At 45.5% G+C, this 20013-nt stretch overlaps 1 protein-coding gene across 1 annotated transcript in view; it reads left to right on the top strand.

The window, feature by feature from the left end:
• The first annotated feature begins 3488 nt into the window (after positions 1–3488).
• The window catches only part of pkd1a (polycystic kidney disease 1a), a 286990-nt gene continuing 270465 nt past the window's right edge, over positions 3489–20013 (top strand). Inside the window, exon 1 of the mRNA XM_063059334.1 lies at positions 3489–4226. Within this exon, the coding sequence (XP_062915404.1) occupies positions 3964–4226 (263 nt within the window). The 5' untranslated portion in view covers positions 3489–3963. The remainder of the gene's footprint in view (positions 4227–20013) is intronic.

Below are 20013 nucleotides of genomic sequence, written 5' to 3' on the forward strand. Positions count from 1 at the left end.
GTGAAACACCTATTCACTGACATACAAATGTACACACAGGAAACACACACCTAGGCACAGGCACACTCACGCATGCGCGCATAAACGGCGCTAGAAAACTTAGACTCACACTGACTGCATCAACAGAGTTGCGGTTGAGAGGGTTGAGAGCTTCAGGTTCCTTGGTGTGAACACCGCAGTAACCTGTTCTGGACCAACCACGTTGACATCACGGTCAATAAAGTTCACCAACCCCTCTACCTCCTCGAGAGGTTAAAGACATTTGGCACGTCTTCTTTTCACCAATTATTTATCCATGCACCATAGAAAGTATTAACCCCTTCAGTAGGCAAAATCTCTCTTGTCCTGGATCTGGGATTTGGTGGAACCTGATGAAACAAGAACTTTCCACGTCCACTTCCTTCTCGATAACTCGCCTGGGAAGGAGTTCCCTCTCTCGAAGACGTTTGTAAAGGCAAACCTGCTGATGGGACCCGAGTAATCTCAAATGCGTTTCATTACATTTTAGCCTATTTAAATACAGAAAGAATCCGAAAGGCGGATACGTGTTTTTATTGATTATATCACTGGGATTTTATGCCATATTGTGTTGGTTGTCGGTTCTATCCATCTATGACAGGAAACATGTGTGGGGGACATTTTAAAGTGGAAAAGGCGTTCCACTAAGACAGTTCTACTCTCTCGATCTCGGAAGTCCGGGTCCCGTGTACGAGTAGTCGTCACAGACTGGGGTCTTCCTTTGTTTCAGCGGATGACCATGACTTCTATGCCTTACGTAGCATGCCCTTCGCTCTCCACGAAGCGTTGGAGTGCCGCCTTCCTGGTCGTTGGATCTCACCGTAGATCTCAACCGCCCAGTACACCGGAGCTGACTTCAAAAGCTAGGACAGGCATGCCCCCGTGTCGCCGGTTTAGCCCGCCTGTCGAAAAGGCGAACCGGAATGTGGCCGCTGTCGCACAGGCGAGCCACAGGTGAGAGCTGAGTGTCAGGCGGGGTCCAAAGGTAGGTCGCTGCCCCAGCGTGGACACAACAAGCCCCTTCACCAGAGGCGTTACTCCTCCGTGACACCCATACACCCCTACTAAAAACATAATGAAACCAAATGATTACCATACCCATACAATATACAGTGCAGCTAATTCTGATTCACGCTCTTCAACCCACAGATGATACCACACCAGTTATGTATTCCTAAAGAATCCCCAGGGGCACCAGATGGGCAAGACGAACTGACAGAGACAGCTGTGGAGATGCGTACACTTACGGCAGACAGATGGACGTGCACATGGACCGGAAAGGTAGAGGGATATGGGTCAAACGCGGGCAAATGGGATCAGATTAGATAAACATGTTGGTCGGCACGGAAAGAGGGGACGAAGAGCTTGCTGTATGACTCCATCACTGCTAGTTATGACGTTATTTATTTGTATTTGGAGATGCAGAACGGTAAAGGGCCCTTCTGAGCCAACAAGCCCGCGCCGCCCAAATTAACCTACTAACTCGTACGTCTTTTGTTATATGGGAGGAAACCGGGGCACCCGGAGGAAACCCGCGCGATCGTGGGAAGAAAGTACAAACTCTTTACAGACAGCGGCGGAACTGAAACCATAGAAACCATAGAAAAACTACAGCACAGAAACAGGCCTTTTGGCCCTTCTTGGCTGTGCCAAACCATTTTCTGCCTAGTCCCACTGACCTGCACACGGACCATATCCCTCCATACAAATCCCATCCATGTATCTATCCAATTTATTCTTAAATGTTAAAAAAGAACCCGCGTTTACCACCTTGTATGGCAGCTCATTCCGTACTCCCACCACTCTCTGTGTGAAGAATCCCCCCCCCAATGTTCCCTTTAAACTTTTCCCCCTCACCCTCAACCCATGTCCTTTGGTTATGTTCTCCCCTTGCCTCAGTGGAAAAAGCCTGCTTGCATTCACTCTATCTATACCCATCATAATTTTATATACCTCTATCAAATCGCCCCTCAATCTTCTATGCCCCAGGGAATAAAGTCCTAACCTATTCAAACTTTCTCTGTAACTGAGTTTCTCAAGCCCTGGCAACATCCTTGTAAACCTTCTCTGCACTCTTTCAACCTTATTTATATCCTTCCTGTAACTTGGCGACCAAAGCAGAACACAATACTCCAGATTCGGCCTCACCAATGCCTTATACAATCTCATCATAACATTCCAGCTCTTATACTCAATACTTTGATTAATAAAGGCCAATGTACCAAAAGCTCTCTTTACGACCCTATCTACCTGTGACGCCACTTTAGGGAATTTTGTATCTGTATTCCCAGATCCCTCTGTTCTACTGCACTCCTCAGTGCCTTACCATTAACCCTGTATGTTCTACCTTGGTTTGTCCTTCCAACGAGCAATACCTCACACTTGTCTGTATTAAGCTCCATCTGAAAACCAGATTGGCGGCGCCGTAATAACGTTACACTACCTTGCCGCCAAATATTAAAGTTGATCCGGCATTTCCATTTTAACTTTTTACTTTCAGTCCCAGGTCACCCGACACGGTTCAGTGATCTCGGGAATTTCTTCCGGGCCTACACCCCTCCAACAGGTCTCGTGTTTCCCTACCTCTCCCGGCCTCCAGTACAATTGTCAGTGTACCCGGGACCGCAGATTATTGGGATCCGGAGTAACAAACAATCTGTTGAAGTAACTCAACGGATCGAGTAGTATCTGCAGGGGGAGATGAACTGTAGAATGATTTGTTGCTGTAAGGCAGAGGTTCCCAACCTGGGGTCCACGGACCACTCGGTTAATGTTGGGGATCCATGGCATAAAAATGGTGGTGAACCCCTTCTCTAAGGGTACTCGTCTCCCCTCTGGCGTTAGTGCCTCTGCCCCCAAAGCCCTACAACCCGGAATTCACCCCCGCCCTCCAAGCGTGTCCTGAAGTTGGAGGACTGTCCGTGTATGCGGGTTGGAGGGAGGGTGGGAAAGAGGAAGGGGGTTGTTTTGTTTTGTCTGTTGTGTTGCGTTCTGTTCTACGTTGTTCTGCCGAGCACCGGCGACATGCTGTGTTGGCGCCAGAGTGTGTGGAGACTTGCGGGCTGCCTCTCTGTTACATCAAAAACGTCGCATCTCACTGCATGTTTCGGTGTGCATTTGACAAATAAAGTCTTAATGTGAATCCCACTTCCCTCCAGTAAGATGCTCCTTCCAACTACTGTGACCGAGCATCTCGCTAAACAGGGCTACTATCTCCTAGTGTCAAAGTACCGCCTGGCCGTGTTGAAATGAAATGTAATTCCCCGTGCTAAAGGCGCTTTGTCAATGGGATATTTTGCAAAATAATACTCGCTACAAAGAAGCATCGACTTGACCATTCCACACAGACGCTACCTGACCCGCAGAGTTCCTTGAGCAGGGGAGACACAGACCGCAGGTGCTCCAGTTGCCCGAGTTTCCTGCTCGCTGCAAAACTCACCATGAACGTTATTTTTACTCTCTTAAGAAATGCAATCATTTGTAGCTTTCGGGACCTCCCAACGGTCTTTTTTTTCCCTCTCTCTCCCCTACAGCCAATGGACTCGTTTCGAGATGCGGTCACTCAACGTTACAGGTTGGGAGGTGCAGGATTCAAGAGGGAAATCCGTTTCTCTGCTTCGGGAAGTGACTGCTGTCCCTGAACACATTCTTTCCCTCTCCCAGTCTTATTTCCCCCCCTATTCTTCTCAGCTCACCCTAGTGTTCGGATTCAGAAATGCCTGGTTAAACCACGCACAATATATAGTGAAAAAATAGGATCTTTGCAGGGAAGGAAGTTCGCAGTGGATGGAAGATCCGAGGAGGAGGAGGAGGAGGAGGAAGTTGAGAATATCCCCCTGAAGTGGGGGGAAACAGCTGGATTGCTGGCGACCTGTCCAGACGAGGTGGTAACGAAGTGGCGAGGATACAGTTGTCGATCTGGCGGCGATGTAAGGCCGGAGAGCTATGCCTTATAGCGATGTTTTCAACCAGGCAATGCAACATGGCGTCTCAGCCCGTAGAAAAGTTGGACTCTTTGGCCCTGTTTCCCTGTGCCTCCTCTCGCTCGCCCTGTCCGCCGGGGTGCTGGACAGGCAGCGAGAGTGTCTGCCCTGCCCGCCGGGCTGCCGCTGCCCCGGCCTCGATCTGTCCTGCACGGTTAACTGCTCCGGCGCCGGACTCCAGCGCGTACCCGGACTGACAGAGCTGCCTCGCAACGCCACTGTACTGTAAGTCGCCCCCATCGCATTCCTCCTCGGCCAACTCTGGGCTAGCTAGGAACTCCCACCCTCGGTCGGTTATGATCAAGCGTGCCGCTACTGGAGAGGGTCCACTATAGAAACCCATCACACAGACAAACTTTTTTAAAAAAATCCCCTCTGCAGAATAGTTTAAGGAAACTCTTCCAAAAGTAAAATGGTGATTAGTTCCTCGTACTTTCCCTTTGCCCAGGTAGCGGTTTAACCCTAATGGCAAAGCACCTCAGTTTGCAGCCGTGACTGGCCCCCATTACGGGACCGTCCGGGAGGAGCGATTCTGCCTCACGTTTAACTATGGAATGTGCAGCGTGTGACTCCGCTGAGACATGCCGGGTTTCCCACAGTAACTTAGCCACCCCCCCCCCTCCTCGAAACGGGAGCGGTTGTTTTCGGGGGGGGGGGGCGACGGCCGTGAAGAAACTCCAGTTATCCCAAAAGAGTTTCTGTGTGTGTGCGTGTGTCAGTAGCCCGGAGAGCTATGGGCGGTGGGGTGGGGGTGGTTGGTTTTGGCCCAGACACAACCGAGACGGGGAAAACTGAGAATCGTACTCCGCTATCTAGCATTAACGGCGGAGGAAGCGGGATGAAGTAAACAGATTTCGCTAATCCAAATAACACTCCCATTCGGATTATAACTATCTCCGATTTAAAGTGACGCTTTAGGTATTTATCAGTATATAACAGCGCACTCCATTCCTTTTGGGTTAATTATTATCCAATACCGTGGCTTTGCTGGGTTTGCATTGCGTTCCTGCGAGTAGGTTAACATTCCACCGTTTCAGGGCTGATTTAATCGTATGGTTTCTGCTGTTCCCTTGACTAACACACAATACATCTCAGCTGTTATTGACACGTACTGATGAGCAACCGAGTCTAATTTTTCAACCTTCTGAAGATTGGCTGACTGGCAGGAGGCAAAGACTCGGAATGAAGGGGGACCTTATCTGGCTGGCCGTGGTGGTAATGGTGTTCCGCAGGGGTCAGTATTGGGTGCCGCTACTTTTCGTGTTATATGTTAATGAACTGGATGATATAGAGATAGGTAGAGGGGCAGGAGGTGTTGAGGAAGCAGGGAGTCTCCAAAAGCAGCTGGACGTTAGGAGAATGGACAAAGAAGTGGTAGATGGAATATAACGTAGGGAAGTGTATGGTCATGCACTTTGGTAGAAGGTATAATGCCATAGACTATTTTCTAATTGGGGAACAAATTCAGATTCAGTAATAAAGAAGGTATATGTAATGTTAGCAGTCATTTCAGAGGACTGGAATATAAAAGCAAGGAAAAACTGCTGTGGATTTATGAGGCATTGGTCAGACTGCACTAGGAGTGCTGTAAGCCATTTTGGGTCCATATCTCAAAGGGTGTGCTGGCACTGCAAGAATAATGCAAAGAATCCCAGGGTCAGCGAGCGAGGAGTGTTTAATGGCTCTGTACCTGTACTTCTGGAGCTTAGAAGAATGAGGACAGATCTCACTGAAACTATCGAATATTGAAAGGCCTTGACCAGAGTGGATGTGGAGAGAATGCTTACAATAGTGGGAGAGCCCTGGACTAGAGGGCACAGCCTCAGAATAGATTGGCGTCCCTTTAGAGAAGAGATGAGAAGGAACTTCTTCAGCTGGAGGATAGTGAGTATGTGGAATTCAAAGCCACATGGAGGAATGGAGGCCACCATTTAAAGCAGAGGTTGATATGGTTTTGATTGCTAAAGGGTTAGGGTTATGCGGAGAAGTTGTGAGATTGGGGATGAAAACATCAGCCATGATTGAATGGTAGAGCGAAAACACTGTGCGCTCAGTAGCCTAATTCTGCTCTGATATCTTGTGGTCTATCTCGGTACAAAATTTTAAATATAGTAGTAGATTACCAGAATTAATTGGAATCACCAAAAATTCCAGCCTGTTTTGTGTACATGTAGTGATCTGATTGTATCTCTAAGCATCCCTAATTTGCTGCTTCACACCATTAGTAATTCTACCTTCATACAGCTAGTGCCTAACCTTGAGAAGACCCTCACTTAATCTCCATACCTCTGTGATCAATCTCTAGGTAATCCGCATCAATATTTTCTCTTGTTGTTTGGTGCCGGGTAACATTTGGTGATTAAGAACATATGATTTAAGACCATAAGATAATCGGAGCAGAATTAGGCTGAAACAACTTGAGCCTGTTTGTTCCATTACTGTGACCAGCAGGAAGCCAAGACAGAACATGGAACTGTACAGCACAGTGAAGGCCCTTCAGCCCACAATGTTCCCCACCCACGTCAGCTCCTTAGTGTGCACTAGCAGAAAGAGCCTCAATGACTGTCCTTCCTACAGAGCCTTTGCATTGGCTGCTCCAAGCATCAGTGCCCCTCCCTCCTGTGCATGTACCATTCAACAGCATTCCCTTACATCTATCCAACTGGACCGGGAGACCAACAAATTTCGGGCAGATCAAAGGGTGCCTTTCATCAAGCTGATGACCATCCAGCAGCACCTAATGTCTGTCTTGGTCCTTGCTACAAAAAAATTTGCCAGTCATTTTAAGAAACAGAACTGTACAAGGTTGAAGTAACAATTACCAGTTGCCTGGTTCCGGTTCACAACCTTCAAATACTTAACATAGAGAGGGACTGGGAAGTGGTTCACTGTTGACTACAAATGCGTCCTCTATCTACGTACAAATTGTTGTTTCCTGTATGCCCATTTGCTCATGATAATTAATGTTAGATGAGGGAGATGCAAAATTATGAGTGCATTGCAGCAAATTATGTAGCATCTTGGTACCATGTCTCCTTATGACTCTTAGGCTGTAATGGTCAAAGTCAGAGCAGTACCCTTGGCATCAGATGATCAGTTAATGAGAAACAATGGGCAGTCAATTTATCAGAGGATGCCCTGGGTTTCCTTGTGTTAGTGAACTAAACTTTACCAAGCAGGGTGCTTTTACTGCCCACGTTCTGAATGCTTATTGTAGCATGGTGGAGTAACACTTCGCAGTGCCAGAGCTGGCGATCGAGATTCAATTCCTGCCGCTGTCTGTAAGAAGTTTGTATGTGACCGTGTGAGTTTCCTCTGGGTGCTCTGGTTTCCTCCCGCATTCCAAAGGCATAGTGGTTATGGTTAGTCAGTTTTGGATATGCTATGTTGGCACCGTAATTGCGGCAATAAATGCAGGTGCCGCCAACTAATCCTCAAACCAGTTTGGTCGTTGTCACAAATGTCACTTCACTCTGTTTCAAAAATTTGATATACAGTACTGTCTGTGCAAAAGTCTTAGGTGTATACATATACCCAGAGAGATAGATAGTCAGACAGTGTATACATATCTTGCAAACCCTTCAGCAGTTGCATAGACACCTGAAGAGCAGACTATCTGTTGGATGGAAGTGACCAACAACTCTGATAGAGGCAGATGCCAAGTTTTTAAGCTCACCAGTGGGAGGTGGTGCTTTAGCACTGCTGGCCCACCACCTCGAGGGAGTCTTGATCATAAGCGGGCCGAAACTCCTGAAGACAGGTGGCAGATCAACTGATGATCCCACTGGTGATAGCACAGGACAGTTAACATCTTAGTCCAAGTATATTTTTAACTCTAGCTAGGATGCCTGAGACTTTTGCACTGTACAGTAGTAATTTTATGCATTACACTGTACTTTTGCTGCAATGAAAAACAAACTTCATGACATATGTGAGTGCTGATAAATCTGATTCTGACGGGTCTCTGTCGTGGACTGAGTGGGATGGGAGCAGGGAGAAGGGAATCATGGTTGGGAAAAGAGGAGGGAAGAGGAGAAGGAGCGATTGTTTGGAATCGAATTACTTTGCCTGGTATCTCAGGACTGGGTGTGACTGCACCCACACCATTGCCAGCCTCTGGCACTCCTCTGCCACCCGTCCCACACTCCTTCCATGGCACTCCATCCGCACCATTCCCAACACCCTTTGCTCCTGCCAGATTTACAAACTCTCTCTCTGCTCCACGTGGACAATTACAGTACTGTGCAAGAGTCTTAGGCACCATTACTATTAATGTTCCCTCCAACATGTAATGACCAGTCTGCACAAAAATCTTGTCCTGTTCAATTTTTTTGCCCAGTGACAGCAATGTGTGAGCACTGAATTTGCAAGCAGAAGAAAACCTGACTCGACTCTACGGGTAATAAGCCATTCTGCTTTAAATGAACTAGCAGTTCTTCTGCACTTCCAGGCATTTTGCTTCTTTGGAATTTGACATTGTGAATCAATAACTTCAATAAAAACAGTTTAAATAAGTCAGTTCTAACAGCTGCAGACAAATCATTACAAACTCCACGTTGTCAACACTGTCCGCATCAGAAACCAGAAAAGGAAACATGATTGTGTACAATTGTGAAATATACTTAACATGCCAGCGAGGTAGAGGGTGACAACCTTTTGTGCGCAGTTTAAGTTCCTTTGTGCACTAATAGCAAAAGATGTGTGCTCGTGCACACTCAGACACGTTAGAGGGAACATTGATTGCTATATAAATGTGCCTAAGACTTTGCCCGGTGCTGTACATGTGACAAGTGACCTAAGTCTACATCTTGCTGTGCCAGCAGATTCTATGTAACCCACACACAATTCTGGAAGAACTCAGCACGTCAGGCAGCATTTGTGGAAAAGTAATAAACAGTTGACGTTTTGGGCTGAGACCTTTCATCGGTACTTGATGAAAGGTTTTGGCCCAAAATATCAACTGTCTATTCCTCTCCGTAACCTGCTGAGTTCCTCCAAAATTTTGTGCGTGTTGCTGTGGGTCGCCAGCATCTGCAGAATCTCTTCTGTACTCTCTTTTGCAATAATCAATCATCTGCCTTCTTTCTGTCACTAGTGATCTCTGCTTTACAGACAAGCTGCTTCCTAATTTTATGAAAAGGAACACTTAGCGAAATATGGAACACCTGCTGATCAAATTAATTCTTCTCTCAAGCCTCACATCTCTTGTTTAATTTGCTGAAAACAGTTTTTGTGTAATGCTCCTTAATCTTAGAGGTGGAATAAGTCCCTATTACATACTCTAAAGTGGTTTACTGGCAACCAACTGATATTCATGTTTACTCACTGCAGCAGGAAGCATGGCAGCCACAAAACTATAAGAATTAGGCCATTTGGCCCATGAGTCTGCTACACCATTTTATTATGGCTGATTTATTACCCCTCCCAACCCTATTCTCCTGCCAATTCCATATAATCTTTGACGCCCTTACTATTCAAGAACCTAACAACCTCTGCTTTAAATATACCAATGACTTAACCTCCACAGCCACCTGTGACAAAGAATTCCACAGATTTGCCACCCTCTGGCTAAAGTCATTCCTCCTCATCTCAACAGAGGGCTATGCCCTCTGGTCCTAGACTCTCCCACTACAGGAAACATCTCTATGTCCACTCTATCAAGGCCTTTCAACATTTGATAGTTTTCAATGAGATCACCCCCTCAGTCTTCTAAATGTCAGCAGCTCCAGGCAGAGCCATCAAACCCTATGTTAACCCTTTACAGCAGCCATGGAAGCTTCTGTGGGGAAAAAAAAAGGGTAATCCAGTTCAATGATATTATCATAGGGATTAATATTCTCCAGATGGGTAGAATATGTCCTTTCATCTTCAGAATAGAGCTTTTTTTTTAAAAGAATTGCATTTGGAAGGGCCTGCATTTTAGAACACAGAACAGTACAGAACAGGAATTGGCAGGATGTCTGTATTGGCCCTGATGCCAAATTATGTCTGTATGTGAACTATATCTCCTCCATTCCCTGCCTGCTCTTGTGCCTGCCTTTGAAACGCACTATCCTATCTTCACACCCGCCACACTCTGTGCAAAAACAAACTTCCCCTGGACATGTCCTTCAAACTTTACCTCTCTTACCTTAAGGCTATTCCCTCTAGTATTGGGCATTTCAACCCTGGGGAAGACTCTCACAATCTACCATATTGAGGTCTCTCATGATTTTCTAAACTTCCAACAGATGACTGACATATGACGAAGTTCTGCTCTTTGGCAGGGCTGGGGAGGTTGGTAGAGCCCCTGAATATTGAAATGATCACTATAAAGAGATTTCTTAAAAAATGCATCCTGTTTTTCTTTTGTCCCAGAATTAAGCATCATCAACTTGTTTGTCATGTCACATCTAGTAGGGGATTTTGGTCTTGCTGTGATCATGATTATTCTTGGCAAATTTTTCAACAGAAGTGGTTTACTACTGTCATCTTCTGGACAGTATCTTTATAAGGCGGGTGGCCCCAGCCGTTGACAATACTTTAAAGAGATTGTCGGCCTGGTTGCATAACCAGAATTTGTGATGCACCAGCTGTTCATATGACCATCCACTACCTGCTTCTGTGGCTTCACATGTCTCTGATCAGAGGGGCCAAGCAGGAGCTACACCTCACCCAAAGGTGATTTTCAGGCCAGTGGAGGGAAGGAGTGTCTGACACCTCCTTTGGTAGAGACGTATATTCCACCCCGCCGCCCAGCATTGGAGATTCATTTGAGAAACTGAAATTGGGGTAAAAGAGACTTCCTTTCAACACTCCTCACAAAGATTGTACATTCCACAAAGTGCATTTGAAGTGCACTCACTGTGATAAAGTGGGAAGCATTGCAGTCTGTAAAGGCTGATTGATACTTGTGCATAATAGCTTGTGCCGTAGCCTACGCAAGTGGGCTACGCCGTTGTGAGCATTTATACTTCTGTGTTGGTGTGTCTGCGTCTCTCCGCAATTCACCACCAAAATGCTAGTTGGCGGTGGGGTTCCTATACCACTGTGAGTTTCTTCGCGTTGAAACTCGACACAAAGAAACTCAAACTTCAAACAATGCTGACTGAAACTGAAGGAGGGTGAATTTTCTGTGCTTGTCCGGCCACTGAGAGACACGGACGAGGAAATGCATTTCAAATATTTTCGGATGTGGGCAGGTAGATTTGACAATTTGGTTCATCATCTCCAACCATTTATTTCGCATCAGTGTATGCACAGTATACTCAGAGACTGGCAATCGACATTCGAGTTTTAGCTTCAGGTGGAAGTCAACAGGCTGTAGCAGCTAGCTACAAACTGGCGTCAAGCAGAGGGTCCTCCGTAATTCCGGAGGTCTGTAAAGCTTTATGGAAAGCATTGCAGCCAGAGTTCCTTCCCTGCCCTTCAGTCGCCCAATGGGAAGCTATTGCAGCGTAGGAGGAAATGCGTTGCTACCAAGTGGACTAATCACAGTTGTTTCGGTCTGCGTCACCATGACGCGTAGTTATTTTCTGGGAGAGGTGTGCGTTAGGCTACGTCATAGGGTTGGCGTAGGGTACGCAGCTATGCCCTACCTGTGGCGTACATTTGACGCACAAGTATAAATCAGTCTTCATATCCCAGAAGCAGCAGTGTCAACAAGAGAACCTGCTTTTGGTTCTGCTGCATATCGGTGATTGCAACACACAGGAAAACCCCTCAAAATGCACTTGGAGTATTGTGAGCAGTGTTGGCTCCCGTAGCTAGGAATGAATGTGCTGCCATTGGAGAGGGTCCAGAGGAGGCTTGCGGGAATGATCCTGGGAATGAAAGGGTTGACGGGTGAGGAGCGTTTGATGTTTCTGCGATTGTACTCACTGGAGAAGAATGAGCGAGTTCTCGTTGAAACCCATTGAATATTGAAAGGCCTAGATAAAGTGGACGTGGAGAGGATGCTTCCTGTAGTGGGAGATTCTATGACCAGAGGGCACGGCCTCAGAATGGGAGGATGTCCCTTTAGAACAGAGACGAGGAGGAATTTTGTCAGCCAGAGGTTGGCGTATCCATGAAATTCATTGCCACAGACCACTGTGGAGGCTGCCATTGGGTGTATTTAAAGCGGAGGTTGATAGGTTTGTGATTAGTAAGGCCATAAGTTACCAGGAGAATGGCGTTGAGAGGGGTAATAGCTCGGCCATTATGGTATAGCAGAGCTGCTTAGATGGACCAAATGGCATAATTCTGCTCCTATGTCTTATGGTCTTATAGTCTGTTTTAAAAAAAAAAGTGCCATGGTATCTTTAACATCCACTGAGAGCCCAAGTTGGTCCTTGGATTGATGGCGATAATTCAGGCGGGGCAGCACCCCTCAGATGCGTCAGCCTAGATTTTTGCATCTGGAATGGGACTTGGACCTACAGCCTCTGATTTGGAATTGCACTGCCTTTAAAAAAACAAGAATATCTTTGAATTTTATGAATTTAGAACCTGAATAAAATTTGTTATATCCGACATTCCCTCTAATTTTTATATACAGCTGTGAGGACCAACCATCGCTCTGTGCTGGAGACTTTTACACAGCCTGTAAAAAGCACAGCACTTAAAATGTTTTATTTTGTAACGTGTATGCTATGAATATTTAGATTGAAAACTGATAAATCATAAACTTCTGATTTTATTTATTAATTGAAGAGTATGTATAATGAAATACAGTACAACACATGTAAATTTTCTCAGCTGTGTCCAACTCCAACTTTGTGGCAAAAAGGGCTATGTGTGCGGGAGCATTTGAGTTACTGTGCGGCCGTGCACCCATACGGCTTAGAGGGGACAGTGGTCCTCACTGACATGACATGAAATTTACTGTTTTGTGACAGCAATACAGTGAAAAGATATGGAGTTACCATAAATTACAAAGTAAAATAGTGCAAAAAAAAAAGCAACATGGGTTTATGGACCTTTCAGACATTTAATGGTGGAGAAGTGACCTTGAATCAGTGAGTGTGGGTCTTCAGGCTCCTGTACCTCCCCCTTGGTGGTAGCAACGAGAAGAGGGGATGTCCCATGTGATGAGGGTCCTTCATAATGGATGCCACCTTCTCGCTGCACTGCCTCTTGAAGATATCCTTGATGGTTACTCTGTGCAACACTGACAGAATTCTGTGGTGCCTTTCTCATGGGTTCCTGGTCCAGACACAAATCTAGTTGAAGCCAAGCATTTCATGGTCCTATGGATGACTGGAAGTCTCCCAACCCTCAGCTTTTTTGTGGAATGGGATGCATTTTGGAAAGTACATCCAAAGTAACATGCAGAAAATGCTGGAGGAACTCAGCAGGCCAGGCAGCATCTATGGAAAAGAATAAACAGTGGATGTTTCAGGCCGAGACCCTTCATCAGGACTGGAAAGGAAGAGGGAAGGGGTCAGACTAAGAAGGTGGGGGGGGGAGGAGGAAGAAGTACAAGGTGGTAGGTGAAACCGGGAGAGGGGGAGGGTGTGAAGTAAAGAGCTGTGAAGTTGATTGGTGGAAGAAATCCAGGGCAGGAGAAGGGGGAATCTGAAAGGAGAGGACAGAATACCATGGAAGAAAGGGAAGAGCACCAGAGGGAGGCGATGGGCAGGTAAGGAGATAAGGTGAGAGAGGAAAACAGAAATGGGGAATGGTGAAGGAGAGGAGGGGAGAGGGCAGTTACCAGAAGATGTTCATACCATCAGGTTGGAGACTACCCAGATGGAATATAAGGTGTTGCTCCTCCAACCTGTGTGTGGTTTTATCGTGGCAGTAGATGAGGCCATGGACTGACCTATCAGAACAGGAATGGGAAGTGGAATTGAAAAGGGTGAAATATTCCGATCCATCTGCCCAAGAGGGATTGGCCATCCTCAGTTTAGCCACTAGGGGGCAAAGTGAGTACCACTGCTTCATGATGCTTCCCAAGTGGTGTAACCAATCAATGCCTTTTAAATGACTGACCCATCATATTTTGTGCACGTTACTATTCCATCCGTCTGGAATTTAATTTCATGAAAGGAATACTTATCCATTTACTTCTTTGTGTCACCAAGAACCTAAGCCATTTTTCTCTCTGGTGACCAGCCGTTTTGATATTCACAATTTGGCCTTAGAAAGGTCCTACATCAGTCGCTGTTCTTCCTCGGGCAGCATATAGGTCAGAAGTTAATCTCTCACCACAGTCAAGGGTCTCAGGTCTGGGGAACTACCCCCATTCCAACATGCTATCCTTGATTGGCATACAGGGACCATGTCCTGGGTAGAGTTCTCTACTTACCCTGCAAGTGGACAGCCAAGGTCTCCTTGTCATGCACTCAAAGAGATCATGGCATTTTAGAATTATGCTTTTTATGATCTACACTTGTTCCAAAGCACAATACAGCCTCCGGCACAATCTGTGTGGGGTTTGCTGATTCTTCCTGTGATCATGGGAGTTTCTTCTGGGCGCTCCAGTTCCCTCCCACACCCTGAAGATTTTCAGGGCAGTAGGTTAATTGGCTATGTAAGTTGTACGTAGTGTGATGTTACAGAAGTATACAAAACTTAGAGGGTTGGTCCTTGGTCTCCTCTTGGACCAAGATGAAGCCACTCTCAGTGTGGAGGAGAAACACCTTGTATTCCATCTGGGTAGCCTCCAATCCGATGGCATGAATATCAATTGCTTCTTCTGGTTTAAAAATAAATTTCTCCCCATCCCCTCTTGATCTATTCCTTACTCTGGCCTCTTACCTCTTCTCACCTACCTGTCATCTGCCCCTGAGTCCTTCCCACTTCCCTTTCTCGTATGGTCCACGTTCCTCTCCTATCAGATTCATTCCTCTCCAGACCTTTATCTTTCCAACCCACTGGCTTCACCTATCACCTTCTAGCTCTCCTCCTTCCCCTCTCCCCACCTTTTAACTCTGGCATCTTCCCCCTTCCTTTCCAGTCCTGAAGAAGGGTCTTGACCTGAAACGGTGACTGTTTATTCATTTCCTTAGATGCTGCCTGACCTGCTGAGTTCCTCCAGAATTTTGTGTGTGTTGCTTTGGGTTTCCAGCAACTGCAGAATTTCTTGTGTTTATGAGGGGTATATATATAGGTATAATGCTTGCAGGTTTCTCCCCCGCAGGTTGGGTGAGACTAGAACTAGAAGTCACAAGTTAAGGTTGAAAGGTAAAAAATTTAAGGGGAACTTCTTCACTCAGAGGGTGGTGTGAGTGTGGAACGAGTGGGCAGTATAAATGGTACATGTGAATTCAATTGTAACACTTTAGAGAAACTTGGATAAGTACATGGATGGGACGGGTACAGAGGGCTATAGGTCAGGTGCAGGTAGATGGGACTAAGACTAGACCAATTAGATGGGCTGAAGGGCCTGTTTCTGTGGTGTTCTATGATTCTATGTGTAGATGAGTGGTGGAATCTATGGGGAATTGATTGCAATGTGGGCAGAATTTTTAAAAAAGATTAGTGATGAGGAGCAAGTGTTTTCAATTACGAGAGACACAGATAAGGTGACGGTAACAGTCTTTTCCCCTGGACAGGGCAGTGTAAAGCTGGGCAGCAGAGGTTAGTGTGAGAGGGGAAAAATTTAAAAGACACCCGAGGGGCAACTTTTTCATTCAGAGGAATGAGCTGCCAGATGAAGTGATTGAGGAAGGTACAACATTCGGACTTAAGATGCCCTTGAAGGGGTGGGGCTTGGAGGGATGTGGGCTGAACGGAGGAGGTTGGGACTAGCTGGGAGGACAATGTGGTTGGCGTGGAGTGGCTGAGCTGAAAGATCTGCACCACCGGAGGTGGTGGGGGAAACAGAAATGACCCTTGTCTAAATGTTTAAGGGACATTTAGACAAGCACAGGAACAAACTGGGAATGGACGGATAGAGACCATATGGAATTGGCATCATAGTAAGCACAATTATTGTGGGCAGAATGGCCTGTTTCTGTGCTGTATTGTTATGCATTCAGTAGCCACTTTATTAGGTACTCCTGTACACCTCGTTAATGCTCATATATCTAATCAGCAAATCACATGGCAGCAACACAATGCATAAAAGCATGCCAACGTGGTCAGAAGTTCAGTTGTTGTTCAGACTAAACATCAGAATGGGGATGAAATGTGACTTTGACCGTGGAATGATTGTTGGTGCCAGACAGGGAGGTTTGAGTATCTCAGAAACTGCTGATATCCAGGGATTTTCACATAAATCAGTCTCTAGAATTTACAGAGAATGGTGCGAGAAACAAAAAAAAAGTCCAGTGAGTGGCATTTCTGTGAGTGAAAACACCTTGTTAATGAGAGAGTTCAGAGGAGAATGGCCAGACTGGTTCAAGCTGACAGGAAGGCGACAGTAACTCAAATAATCACACGTTACAACAGTGGTGTGCAGAAGGGCATCTCCAAATGTTCCACACGTCGACTCTTGAAGTGATGGGCTACAGCAGCAGACCACGGGCATACACTCAGTGGCCACTTTATTAGCTACAGGTGGTGCCTAAAAAAGAGGCTACAGGTTATATGCTCTATCTTCTAGAGTGGGTAGTGAAGTCTTGCTACTGAGATGCCCCTACCCTGTGAACGAGTAATAAAAGCTGTTTTGGAGTGCAGTTGCTGTCACATTCTACTTGCATGCTAGACTGTGGTATGGAAGAAGTGGTTTTGTGTTTGCAACTTCTCGAGAATGTGATATGGAATATAATGAAAAACATTTGGAGCGCCCAAAATACCGACGAATATGGAGAGGAAATAGCAGGGACACAGAAGCCAAGAGCTGAGACTGGGCAAGCTAGCAAGGCTCAAAGATATACAGGATTTGATCTTGGAGAATGATGTAATGTCTGCAAATTGGGTAATGAATGTACCTTATGGCGTGGCTCAAGCATTCATAAACAGCAGAGAAAAAGGACTGTGCTTGGCCCAGTTAAAACATCATTGTATGGATTTAACAGGATTGTGTAAGACTATAAAACATTGGAACAGAATCAGTCCATTCAGCCCATCGAGTCTGCTCCACCTGACTTTTTATTTCTTTCAATCCCATTCTCTTGCCTTCTCCCCATAACCTTTGATGCCCTTACTAATCAAGAACCTATTAAGGCCTGTTTTAATCTGTCCAATGCCTTGGACTCCACAGCCTTCTGTGGCAATGGATTCCACAGATTCCCCACCCTCTGGTTAAAGAAATTCCTCTCATCTCTGCTCTAAAGGGACTTCCTTCTAATCTGAGGCAATGCCCCCTGGTCCTAGACTCCTTCACTGTAGGAAAAATTCTCTCCCTGTCCACTATATCTAGGCTCTCCAATATTTGATATATTTCAATGAGATTCCCACTCATTCTTCTAAACTCTAGCGAGTACATGCCCAGAGCCATCAAACGTTCCTCATACATTAACCCTTTCAATCCCAGGATCATTCTCATAAATCTGCTCCGGACCCTCTACAATGCCAGCACATCTCCCTCCTCCTGAATTTAGCTCTCTTTCTTCCCAAATGTCCACTAACCACTGGAGATGGACTTCCCCTTTATCAAGGATGTTCTCAGTCAGGAGATATTGGAATAGGTCTTTGCTGGTCCATCGTCCAACCACTTTCACCTCGGGACACCTGGCTGGTATGCATGAGCATTAGCCTGGAAAACTATGTATAGTATGTTAAATAGACAGAACAACACGGTTCTTTGTTTTAAACTGATGTTTACTTAGCACTCGCAACAGAACCCTGGTAACATTTATTTCTGTTAACTTAGTGGATCTCCTAATTCTCCAAGCAATACAGTGTTACAAGTGTTACTTTAAAGCAGGGGTTTCCAGCCTTTTTTTATGCCATGACCCAATACCATTAAGCAAGGGGTCTGTGAACCCGACATTGGGAATGCCTACTTTAAAGGCTCAAGTTATTTGCAATTTGTTGTAAGCTGTCCCTGTGCCTTAAGTGAAGTTTCCAAAGACTCAGTCAGCATACCCCAGGAGAAAATAGGGCAAACACAGAAATTCCTTTTCGTCCCCACACCTTCGAAAGGACATACTATCATTGGAGAGGGCCCAGAGGAGGTTTACGAGAATGATCATGAAATGAAAGGGTTAATGTATAAGTGTTTGATGGCTCTGGACCTGTACTCACTGGATTAGAAGAATGTTTGGGGGGAGGGTTATCTTATTGAATCCTATTGAATATTGAAAGGCTTAGATAGATTGGATTTGGAGAGGATGTTTCCAACAGTGGAAGAATCTACAAGTAGAGGGCATGCTGTCAGAATACAAGGACGTCCCTTTAGAACTGAGATGAGGAGGGATTTGTTTAGCCAGAGGATGAAGAATCTGTGGAATTCATTGCCACAGACGACTGTGGAGGCCATGTTATTGGACATATTTATATATTGCCATGGGCCCCATGGTAGTGTAGCAGTTAGCGTGACACTATTGCAGCTCAGGGCGTTCCAAAGTTCAGAGTCCAATTCTAGCACCATTTGTTAAAGAGCTTCTGTACATTCTCTCTGTGGAATGGGTGGGTTTTCCCTAGGGGCTTCAGTTTCCTTGCACAGTCCAAAGATGTACCGGGCAGCTTAATTCATCATTGTAAATTGTCCTGTGATTAGGTTGGGGTAAAGTCGGTGTTGTGGGTTGTTGGGGTGTGGTGGCACGAAGACCCGGAAAGGTGTGCTCCATGCTGTATCGCTAAATAAATTATCCAGACTAAAGTGACATGGAAGCAGTGAGAAGGTGCATAGAAAGACCGCTGGAAATGAAGCCAGGAAAGGGAACTGAAAGGGAACAAGAAATTCTGCAGATACTGGAAATCTTAAAGGTTAAAGATTAACTTTATTTGTTACATGTTAATTGAAACCTACAGTAAAATGTATATGTAATCCTTTGTGTATACAGTGAAATACATCATTTGTGTCAGCAATGACCGCAGTCTAAGGAAGTGCTGGGGGCAGCCCACAAGTGTCTCCATGAACATAGCATGCTCACAACTTACTAGTCCAAACCGGTGTGACTTTGGAATGTAGGAGGAAACCCACGTGGTCATGGAGAGAATGTACAAACTTCTTACAGACAGTGTCAGGAATTCAACCCATCACTGTCACTGTAAAGCATTATACTAGCCCCTATGCTGTCTATTCCCCTTCATAGATGCTACCTGACCTGCTGAGTCTCTCCGGCATTTTGTGTGTGCCACTCAAGAGAACCAGATGATTGGAAGAGATGGAACAACTTGCAGTTATTTTCTTTGGAATAAGCTGAGGCTGAGGGGTGGTGTGATGGGGGAATCTGAAATTTTAACAAGGTAAGAGAGGTAAATGTTTCCATGTTGAGATGAAGATCAGATCTAAAGGTAAATCAATTCAGGGGTAAGACAGAGATTGTGGAACTTGCTTCTGGAAAGGACACGTGATATAGAATGGTATATTTGGATAGGAAGGTTTAGATTCTAAACTAGAAGGATATGGGCAAGGTTCCCTCCAATTTTTTTTTACAGATGCGTGGACTAACTATTGCACTGAGCAGGAACTTTTTACATGGCGTGAAAACTATGGCCCTTTAAATGTTTTATTTTGCAAAATGCATACTATGAACATATAGAATGAAAATTTAAAAATCACATACTTTTTTAGTAAATGAAGTGTAACGTAATACAGTACAACAATCACGTTTTGTAAACTTTTTCTCATCCGTATTTATTCCAGCTGTGTGGCAACAAAGGCTATGTGTGCAGTAGCATTTCAGTTACTGTGTGGCCACGCACCCGCTCAGCTTACAGGGAATATTGGACATGGGTCAAGGACAGGCAGATGGGTATTGCAGTCAGAATGGATGAGTTGGACTGAAGGGCCAATTTTCATGCTGTATAAGGCTATGAATATGATAGAAAAAGGCATGGGGGTGTGTAAAAGTCGTGGGACTAATGAGGCTTCCTCACTCCCAGTAAGCACTGAGAACCTGTACATAGGTGCTTCTATTATATGTTTAAGGTGACTCCACTCACAGCCCCACAAAGGCAGACTAGTGGGGTGGAACGGTAGCGTTCAGTGTCC

This window comes from Mobula hypostoma, chromosome 9 (genome assembly GCF_963921235.1).
Source record: "Mobula hypostoma chromosome 9, sMobHyp1.1, whole genome shotgun sequence".
In the NCBI taxonomy this organism is placed as follows: Eukaryota; Metazoa; Chordata; class Chondrichthyes; order Myliobatiformes; family Myliobatidae; genus Mobula; species Mobula hypostoma.